General features: G+C 39.7%; 1 protein-coding gene across 1 annotated transcript; it reads right to left on the bottom strand.

The window, feature by feature from the left end:
• Nucleotides 1,636–8,268, bottom strand: LOC109824712 (protein trichome birefringence-like 9). The gene is made up of 4 exons (XM_020391351.1): nucleotides 7,895–8,268; nucleotides 3,022–3,414; nucleotides 2,251–2,409; nucleotides 1,636–2,082 (listed from the first exon to the last, which is right to left on the bottom strand). The coding sequence occupies exons 1-4, from the start codon at nucleotides 8,224–8,226 to the stop codon at nucleotides 1,746–1,748; spliced, it is 1,221 nt and encodes a 406-aa protein (XP_020246940.1). The 5' UTR covers nucleotides 8,227–8,268; the 3' UTR covers nucleotides 1,636–1,745.

The following is a 10,534-nucleotide window of genomic DNA, read 5'->3' on the forward strand; positions in this document are numbered from 1 at the left end:
TTTGTAAATAAAATGGTACGCTTGGCATTGAATAAAACTTACTATTCATGCCAAAAAAATTGCTAGTTTTGTAATAATTGGAGTTCAGGATGCAAAATTAATGTAACCTAAAATACATCTAATACACTCTACGTAGCTTCTTACCATCATCCTATTTCTTTTCTTTTTTTTTGATATAAAAACAAGGGATAATCCCTGTTCATTAATTACCAAAAAGAGTATAAGGAAGTTTAAATATAAAAAAAATCGTGGATACCAACTGTATCCAAATGTTGCAGGATAGAAAATAGTGTTTCTTCTAATTAGGAATGTATAACCTATTTCTTAAATAACATCAAATGGGCAAAGTCAATCAGACAAACAAAAAAAAAAGAGCTCCTCGATGAATTAAACTCCTCGGATCTGAAGCATTAATTCGATCATTAACTAAAGTTTAATATAAACAAAGCTCTTAATAGAGACTTATGAGTAAGTTGACCCTAACGTTTTATGATTACCTTGGAAACACGAGCTTAGTTGAAAGAAAATATGATATTAATACGCTTCCCAATATCTAATCTGCCCTTTTTGGGCTTTGGATCTTGCACTAATTTTAAGTAGCTACCTCGAATTAATAAAAAGAGATCTGTAATTTAATGTGTTGGATCATTCGCTTAAGATCGAAAATTCTCTTTTGGATGACTTCAATGTTTCTAAAGAGAGGCTGAGGGCGGGCTGAGGGCCCGAACCCGTAGCATGTACGTCGTGAGGCGCAAGGATGGCCGTACAGTTCTATTGTCTGATAGTGCTGCATGTAAACCTATAGAAATTACTGGTTTAGGTTCATTGCATTAATGGTGCAATAAAGAGTTATATATCTATCGTCGGAAAGTGAAGTTAAAAGTTTGTACATGAACCCGAGTTAAATATATCTATTTGATGTGTCGTTAATGTAATTCATCGAATCTATTGATGTATTATCATATATCGTCCCAATCTAAAAAGAACTAAGACTATCTCTAGCAGGGGTTTTTTTGGGGGTTTTTGGCTCCAGCAGGGGGTTTTTGGAGGGGTGAATTGGAAAACCGAAATCGGATGGGTGAATTTTTCACCTCCGGTTTTTCTAACCTCATGGGTCCCGGGAATTTTCCTTAGCCCATGCTTGGAGCCATGTGTCAAGGCTTGGTTGGTTGGCCTTTTTTGTTTTATTCTTAATTTTTAAATGATATTTTGGGAGATAAATACTAGGAATTAATTTATAATTTTTATATCAATAATTTTTATTTTTTCACCTCTATAAATAGAGATTAGTCTTGTGTAATTTGGACACCAAAAAAAATCTGAGTTTTCAACACCTTATTCTCCTTCTCTTTACTTTTGCTTCTATATTCTTCAAACTTTTCAAATAGAGATTAGTCTTTGCTTTTGCTTCTATATTATTTATGTAAATATTATAAATTTATAATTATAAATAAATGAGTTATATTAGTAATAATAATAGTAGTAGTAGTAGTAATATATATGAAATAAGATAAAGAAATGAATAAATAAGGTGGGGTATATATGTTGGAGGGATGGGGTAGTAGTGGGTCCCAAATAAAGTAAAAATCTTTTGAAAAAACTCCTGCTGTAGAGATGATAGAAAATGAAGATTGTTGAATTATGTGGAGGGGGAATAAAATGATGTGGCAGGAGAGAGAATGTTAAAATTTCGACTCCTGCTGGAGATAGTCTAAGGGTTAGTTGCAATCTATTAATTACACCAATCAGATATGTGTCCTATCACCGTAACCATTAGCCAACAAAGACGCATACAAAAGAGTATTCCAAGTGTCTGGGACTCCGGGCAAACACCAATGGCTACAATCATGAGGAGCATCGACAGGGGTCCCTGGCTCCCTATGGCTCGAACAATGCGCATCTCTTCTAAAATTTGTGAGATGCGTAACATTGAGAAAATGCACATTTCTTCCGTGACCCCTCATTGTTTTTATAGTTTCGTACATGACCCCGTTGTACCATGGATCAGGCGAGAGTTCGGCATCGTCGGCTTCTGGTGCAACCCAGGCGTCGCACGTTCCTCCGCTGTCCCAGTCTCCGTTCCTGTGGGACGTGCAACACGAAGACTTGATTAATGTTGTAGTTCTGTAAAAATATGTAAATAATTTCTGTAAAAGGTCTTCATGGTTTATAGTAGTTCTGTAAATTTTATTTATAGTTATTATTTATGGATCTATATATATATATATATATATATTGACTTTCTCTCACCTAAAATGCGATGGAGAATAGCTCCTGAAGAAGAGAAAACTGCTTTCCAGCTGCATGTTACTCAAAGCCCAGTCTCTCATCGTCTTAATCATCTCTTGAAATGCTTCTCTAACGTCCAGAGTCCTGTTCAAAGCTTCACCGACCTGAAAGTATTTCCCCCTGTATAAATTAATTAACAAAATCATCAAATCGGTAATCTAATTAAAAACCATTACCTTTAATTTATTAATAAGTTTGCACGTGCGTCATCTGTACTATAGGCGTCTACCTACTCATCATCGTAGTAAATAACTGATTTCTGTAGAAGTTCAAATAAGCTAGGGCTGGAACTGGTTTGTTTTGAGTAACTTTATGTTTGGGTGAAACTAGGCCAACGTTACTCCAGTTTTACTAATGCTAAATTTGACCTTTAAAGCTGGCTTTGTCTTGGACCACCCTCTCCTCTGGTCCAAAACGAAACCGGTTTAGTTGAAAATAAACACATACTTAACAGAAAAAACTCATTAATTGCCGCTATAGTAGAAAATTTGTATGCTAAAAAAAATAGAAACACGAGCATGTTATGTTTTGGATTGGGATCCTCTGCTAAGGCATAGTAGCTCCTTAATATCTCCTAATGTATCTCCACCTTTCATTTCGTGCATAAGTACAAAATACGATGATGTACTATGCAATGAAAGGTGGAGATGCATTAGGAGATATTAGGAGACACTATAACTTAGTAGAGGATCCCAATCCTTATGTTTTAGCCCTGAGAGTTATGACGCGTACTGTTTGATCGTCTTGTCATCCGTCCACCAATGCCCAGTGTTGAAAATAACCACGTCAGCTCCCTTCCATTTTTGGGACATCCACTGAGGCGTGTCCACGCGGATAGCCCTCCGAACTTCTCGGGGCGAACCCGAAGGGGGGCGACCGACCACGACGAGGAACGGACACCTGTAGTATTCGACGGTCAGATTGAAGTCACCGAACTTGATGGAGAGGAACCCCTTGTGCTTCGTGATCGGGCTCCCGCTGGTTTCGTAGATGGAGGACTCGTTCTTGGTCGGCGCTGATGAGAGCATGCACAGTAGGGACTCCCACTGGTTTCTTCCTATTGAGTCGCCCACGAAGGCTATCCTCTTGTTCCTGCTCTTTTCTAGCATCTTCGTAGCGTTGAATCTGGGGTCAACGCAAAAGGAAAAAAAAAATAATTCGTTAATTAAGTTTCAATGTCGAGGTCAACGATTCATAGACTCTCCTAATTTGAAAGAATTTTGTAGGAAAAGTGAAGAATTTTTGTTAAGCTTTAAGGGTATGGAGGTGGCATTTCGAGTTTAACACATGTTAAAGGTTTTTTTTATTAGTTTTCTTTTCATAGGTACCGTTTGGCAAAGGGTTAAGTGAGGGGTTAAGAAGACTTAACAACTTCTTAACCCGCCAAAGATAAAAAAATCTATACAATGATTAAAATGAGTTAACCCCTCAAAACGAGGGGTTTACTAATACTCATGTTTAGAAAGATTAAGAGTTAACCCTTCTAATTATAAAGAAAATATTCAAAATCATTGTTATTCCCAGACACTAAAACTGATCAAAAATGCTAAAATAAAACTTATTTAACGGGTTAATAATTTAGCCCTTTAAATTATCGAATGGACTAAGTACATTAACCATTCTCTTTAACTCTTCTCCCTTTAACCCTTTGGCAAATAGGGCCATAAATTAAGTATGGGGGAAAAATTCATGGGCCAAAGACAAAAAGTTACCTTGTCAAGCATAAATGAGCACATTACACTATTACAGTGAAATCTAAAGTTATATAGTAGGGAAAAATGCTTCCAGCCCCCAAAACTAATGAAAACAAGCTTCCCCCTCCCAAGACTTTTTCAACGTGTGTTTTACCCCCAAAAGTAAACTCTGTGTTCTCTGAGCCCCCAAAACACAAAACCCAAGAAATTAAGATACGTGAAGACCATAATACCCTCCATTGTCACATCCTCCTTCCTCTCCAAACCTAACCACCGCAACCTCCTCTCTTTCTCCTCCTTCCATGGCCTCAAGCTCATCTCCGCCTTCAAAACCCAATCTTTCTCCTCCCTATCATTGTCATCCTCCGCCCCCAAATCTCCACATCCTACGACCTCTCCTCCATCTGCTTCCGCCCCATCAAAGAATCCATCGTCTCCCGCGAGATGACCCGCCGCTACATGTCCGACATAATCACCTACGCTAACACCGTCGGCGGCGGCGGCGGTGGCGGTGGCGGCGAATCCGTCGGCCTCTCCTGCGCCTACGAGCTCTCCAAGAACCCCGACATCAACGTCGCCATCATCGAGCAGTCCGTCTCCCCGGCATTGACGATCTGATTTCTTCCTCCATCTAGAGAGCGTCGAGTTTGTACAGAAAGTGAAGCGTATCGCTGACAAATACTGGGATCTCTACTCTCAGGAACGCGATCTCCCTGGACATTTACTTAGCTATCCCATTGGAGTAAGCAGTGAAGGAGTTGTTACAGAGCTCCCAAGGACGGAGTTTTTCCCCGATACAAAGGCTCGTGTTATTTGAACCAAGTCTGATTACATGCCCCCCATCCTCACCACTTAGGTAGCATTTGTCTTGTTTCTTTGCTTCAGGTTGTTTTTACTAAATAATAGTGTTATTGTATGTGGGAATAAAAAAAGAGTATCTTTGATTGTGGGTTGTAGTTTGTTGTTGGTGTTCTTTGATGGATGCGAATTAATTTATGCGTGTGTGAGGTTTTAGTATTGAGATATGTTTTCCTTTATGGCATAAATAGAATCTATGTTAAGCCTGAAGTTTGATTATTTGTCTCCTATTGTGTTTTGTTAAGGTTTGTCGTCGGTTGTTAAGATTAGTGGTCGGTTGTTAAGGTTACGGATTTGTTGTTAAGGTTACGTGTTTGTTGTTAAGGTTACACGTTGGGATTTATATGTATATATATTTTGGTTGTTAAGATTACACTTTTGTTGTTAAGGTTACGCGTTTGTTGTCAAGGTTACGGGTTTGTTGTCAAGGTTAATTTCACAACTAATTAGAATATTCGTTGTTAAGGATAATGATTGGTTGTTAATGTTACGCATTTGTTGTCAATGTTACGGGCTTGTTGTCAAGGTTAATTTCACAACTAATTAGAATATTCGTTGTTAAGGATAAGGGTTGGTTGTTAAGGTTACGCGTTTGTTGTCAAGGTTACGGGTTTGTTGTCAAGGTTAATTTCACAACTAATTAGAATATTTGTTGTTAAGGATAAGGGTTGGTTGTTAAGGTTACGCGTTTGTTGTCAATGTTACGGGTTTGTTGTCAAGGTTAATTTCACAACTAATTAGAATATTCGTTGTTAAGAATAATGGTTGGTTGTTAAGGTTATGCGTTTGTTGTCAAGGTTACGGGTTTGTTGTTAAGGTTAATTTTACAACTAATTAGAATATTCGTTGTTAAGGTTACGCGTTTGTTGTCAAGGTTACGGGTTTGTTGTCAAGGTTACGCGTTTGTTGTTAATGTTACATGTTTATTGTGAAATTAACCTTGACAATCAACCCGTAACCTTGACAACCAAACCCGTAACATTAACAACAAACCCGTAATCTAAACAACAAACACGTAACCTTGGCAACAAGGCTCTTAGGCTCTTAGCAATAAGGTTACCCGTAACCCGGAATAAGGTTTGTAGAATATCGTAGCCATCATCAGTTCCATGCAAAAATTTCTTAACAATCAACCCGTAACCATAACAAGCAACCCGTAACCTTAACAACCAACACGTAACCTTAACAAGCAACACGTAACCTTAACAAGCGACGCGTAACCTTCACAACCAACGCGTAAATCACTTGGCTTTTGAAAATCTCATTAAAAGTGAAATATTATTATAATTTCCCTAAAAATTAAAAGTGAAATATTCATTTTCTAAAAATATATTGTTATATATGTTTCCGAATCTTACAAAAAATCAGTAAGAAAAAAGAAAATTACCAACAATTAACCCTTCAAAAAACAAAAAAAACAAGATTAAAATCACTAACAGGACCCACTTCCTTCTTCCACCTCCTCAATTAACCCTTCAAAAAATAAAAAAAATATTAAAATCACTAACATGACCCACTTCCTTCTTGCACCTCCTCAATCTCAAAACGAACCGAGGAAGCCACGAAATCACAGCAAGTGCCCACCACCTAAAACAAAATCCAGGTTTTGAAAATCCGACGCACATGCACCACGACCGCCGCCGTAAACTTCGTCATCCTCCTCTTGCTCATCACCTCCTCCTGCTCATCCTCGCCGTCACCGGCGTCTCTCCACGTGTCACGTTCCCGGCCATCCGCGTGGAGCTCAACATGACCCTCGACCTCCTCATCAAAAACCCTAACTATGCTTCGTTCTCTCCAGCTTTACTATGGTGGGGCCCAGGTTGGGGAGGCTGATGTGGATCCTGGGAGGATACCGGTGCGCGGGGCGATGCTCGTGACGGCGAGGTTGACGGCAGAGGGGGCAATCTCATCGCGGAGGTGGGGACCCTGCTGAGGGACATGATGACGGCCGCCATCGGGGAAAGGGACGGAGGAACCCTTTCAAATCATCACAGATAAAGAAAGAAAAAGAGAGAGAAAGGGTATTATGGTCTTCAAATTTTAATACTCTTGGTCTTTGTGTTTTGGGGGCTCAGTGCATATTTGTTACGAATTTGGGGGTTTTGAGAGCGTTGAAAAAGTCTTGGGAGGGGGAAGCTTGTTTTCATTAGTTTTGGGGGCTGGAAGCATTTTTCCCTATATAGTATTGAGGCCAACTCTAAAGTTATTTGGATTGGTTAAATTTTCCTTAATTTATAATTTATAGGGGAGTGGTGGTCCCAAGCTAGCTGGATAACTCGTTAAATTTCTCAAAAGTGACTTTGAGCTTTTGAAGTGATCCTAAATTAATCTGAGATAAGCGAAAACTTCGTTGACATTTAGATTTCCACCCTGAATTAAGTTGCATATATAACAAAAAAAGGGATCCACTAAGATCTTACTTTATCCACAATTTTAATTTTAATTTTATATTCCCTGCCGCCCTCCCACGCTACTAACTAACTAATCAGGTGGTGGGCACGTCAAAGTGTTATCTTGACAAAATTAATGAAAACATTCTAAAAGTCAACTTTTTTTCTGGGAGTTTTATTTTATAACACATTTTAGTAAATATGACATCCCAAATTCAGTTTTATTACACTTGAGTACCAAAAAATTTACCCAATATACATGGAGTTATACATAGTAGTCGAAGCTTTCCGTGCTTTATTAATATTTCAGTGTCTTTCTTTTTGGTTAAATAATGAATAATGATAACCATGAGAACATCTTTTATTATACGTCCTTCAAGGTCTCACTACAAAAACTACCAAAGCATAAATTAAATGAAAATGTTATATATTTTGGAAGTTTTTTCTGGTAAAAGGGAATCTCGGTCGAAGTTTCCGTAACAAACTAGCGAAAGTTTCAATAGCAAATAACACGTACAATTAGATTTCAAACTACAGAAGAAAAAAAAAATCCGTATGAAATACATAACTAGACTTTTGGTGCATTTACTTACAAATAATCACAAAAAAATTAACAAAACATAAACATAACTAATTATAATAAAAAAAAAATTAAAATACCTAGGCAAATCACAGCCGTGAGGCTGCCACCTCCAATACCTGTACCCGGTATCATTCCTCCCGTTCCTAACGCACTGAAAACCCGGGTCCAGAAACGGGCACTCCTCCGAATAGGATCCGATAACGCTCTCCTCGTCCCAGACCCATTTCCCTCTCGAGTAATCGCAGCCCTCATTCGACAATGTCCCCGGCGACTCCAACGGGGCTCTCGATGGAGTCGTAATGGTTATAAGGAGGAGAGAGAGAAGAACGAGAGACAGGAGGAGGAGAGTAGAGAACCCATGATTTGAGATTGATGATGATGGTGGTGGTGGTGGGTTTTTTCCACCCATTATTAATGAAGGATTTTAGAGAGAGAGAGAGAGAGAGAGAGAGAGAGGGAGAGAGAGAGGGAGAGAGAGAGAGAGAGAGAGAGAGAGAGAGAGAGAGGGATGCGAGAGAGAGAGAGAGAGAGAGAGAGAGAGAGAGAGAGAGAGAGAGGATGAGGAGGAGGCGGAGGTTCTATGGTTGGAGTTTTACCGTTATTGGGTTTTTATACCGCGCGAGAGAATCGCTTTCATATGGATTTTTAGCTGTTTTGAAGGAAGGAGGTTAGTGGAGATCCGACCCGTTAACGCGTCGGTTTGGCCGACGGGAGTCATATTGGGCTCGTTATGGGCTTTGTCCCGGCCAGTTAAAATTAATTATTGGTTTTTATTTAGATTGGACTCCTATTGTTATTATAAAAATATAATCCTCCTTTTTCAACATAACTTTGAAATTTTGGTACAATTGTTAGAAAAATTAAAATTTGAGATGGTATCAGAACAATCCAGTTTTAAATATTACCGATCACGAATTTAATACTGTTTTTTAAAAAAAATTGATACCGCTACGTACGTGAGCTCACGTTTCGTCTCATGTAAAAGGGCATTCAACTTGCGAGAGTCCAACCCTTAATTAATACAAAAAATTAACTCTTAAATTTGTCCAATACTTCTTATTTACCGATCTTTAGTTAGTTATTTGTCATGATATCAAGTGACTAATATGCTTAAGATTTTTTTACTTTCTCAATACAAAAACATGATAACATCAACGTTGCCTATTACACATAGTGAGCACACTAAAGCAGCTTTCTATTTGTTATGCTTGTTATGGTATAGTTCTAATTTACACCGGGTACTGTTTATATGTGTGAAAAATAAATGTACGTAAAGCTTATATGAAGCTATGCATTTGTCGTTAAGTTCACTACAGTATAAAGTTAAGTGATAGTATTCTTATATCCAGCTGGTTGCCTGGTTAGTACCGTGCACTCGCACATGCTATTGTATGGTGCATTATCATTGAATCCTACTAAACCTCGTCTCCATCGGCACCCTCTTCGTCTTCTACATGGTCGCCAACGCCGTCATCTACCTTACAGCGACCGTCGCCGCACTGTTGCTTTTCTGCTCTCTTTATCTTTCACTGCCACGGTCTTCGTCCTGTTGTGGCATTGCACGCCGGATGGCGCGGCGAAGACCGTTATGTTAGTCACGTGCGTGCTGGCCGCAGGCAGTTTGGTTTTCGGGTTCAGGGTTTTTGTGGGGGAGGGGAGGAGGCCGGAGTTATGGGGAGTGCCGATGATGCCGTGGATACCGACGGTTTCGGTGTTTCTGAATGTGATCTTTGATGAAGACGTCAGGCCCAAGTAAAGAGATAGCAGCAAAGTATAGGCCAACGTTTTTTTTTAAGTGATCACGTGAACAACTTCTGATCTCAGCGTACGTTTGGATGTTTCAATCCGCGTGAAGAGCACAACCAACAAGAAAACGCGTGAAGAGGTGTGTTCTTTGGTTTTGTTCAGTGGGCAAAAGAGGCCCACCCGAACCATGGCCTATAAATACACATTGGATTCTAGGGTTTTGGGTGTGCAATTGGAGGCGTGTGAGGAGCAGAGGCAGGTACAAGGAAATCACAAAGGGCGGCTGCAGACTTGGGGCTTGCAATCGAGTGCAGAGCAAAGAGAAAGAGGTCTTAGGGCTTCGTGAAGAGAGTTTTGTGCAGTCTATTGTGCTGATTTTGAGAGAGATATTTGTGTGAGGGTTTAGATTTGAGAGATTGTAAACCCTATTTGTATTCTCTTTCCCTATTAGTAGATCTCCCCCTTCTTGCCCCGTGGACGTAGGCAGTTTGCCGAACCACGTAAAATTGGTTGTTTGAGTTTGTGGCCATTGTAATAGTTGTCCTAGAACTGATGAGAGGAAGAGCCGATATCTCACTTGGTTGAGATATCCGCTTCAGATTCTTGTTTCCTTGGTGAGACGGGAATTCTTATCGATCTTTCTCTCTTATTGTGCACCAGAAACTCTGCCGAAATTTCCGCTGCGCACAACAATCTTAGCCCGCTGATTTGAATGTGGGGGAGGGGAGGAGCTCCAATTTTGCAAGTTTGATTCAACCAACTCGATCGGAACATACAACCTCGAAACTCCGTACGTGGACAAACATCGGCACGGAACTAACTGTAACGAGGAATTGGTCTGGGTCCGAACCAAACATATCGTCATATTGAGATCAGATATTAGCCCGCTTGGTTTGCTCTCGTCTCCATCGGCTCTATTGAGGTAGCCGTGTGGACGGTAGCAGCACAAAATTTTGGTAAAGGCGAGTGGC

Source organism: Asparagus officinalis, chromosome 9 (genome assembly GCF_001876935.1).
Source record: "Asparagus officinalis chromosome 9, Aspof.V1, whole genome shotgun sequence".
Taxonomy (NCBI): Eukaryota; Viridiplantae; Streptophyta; class Magnoliopsida; order Asparagales; family Asparagaceae; genus Asparagus; species Asparagus officinalis.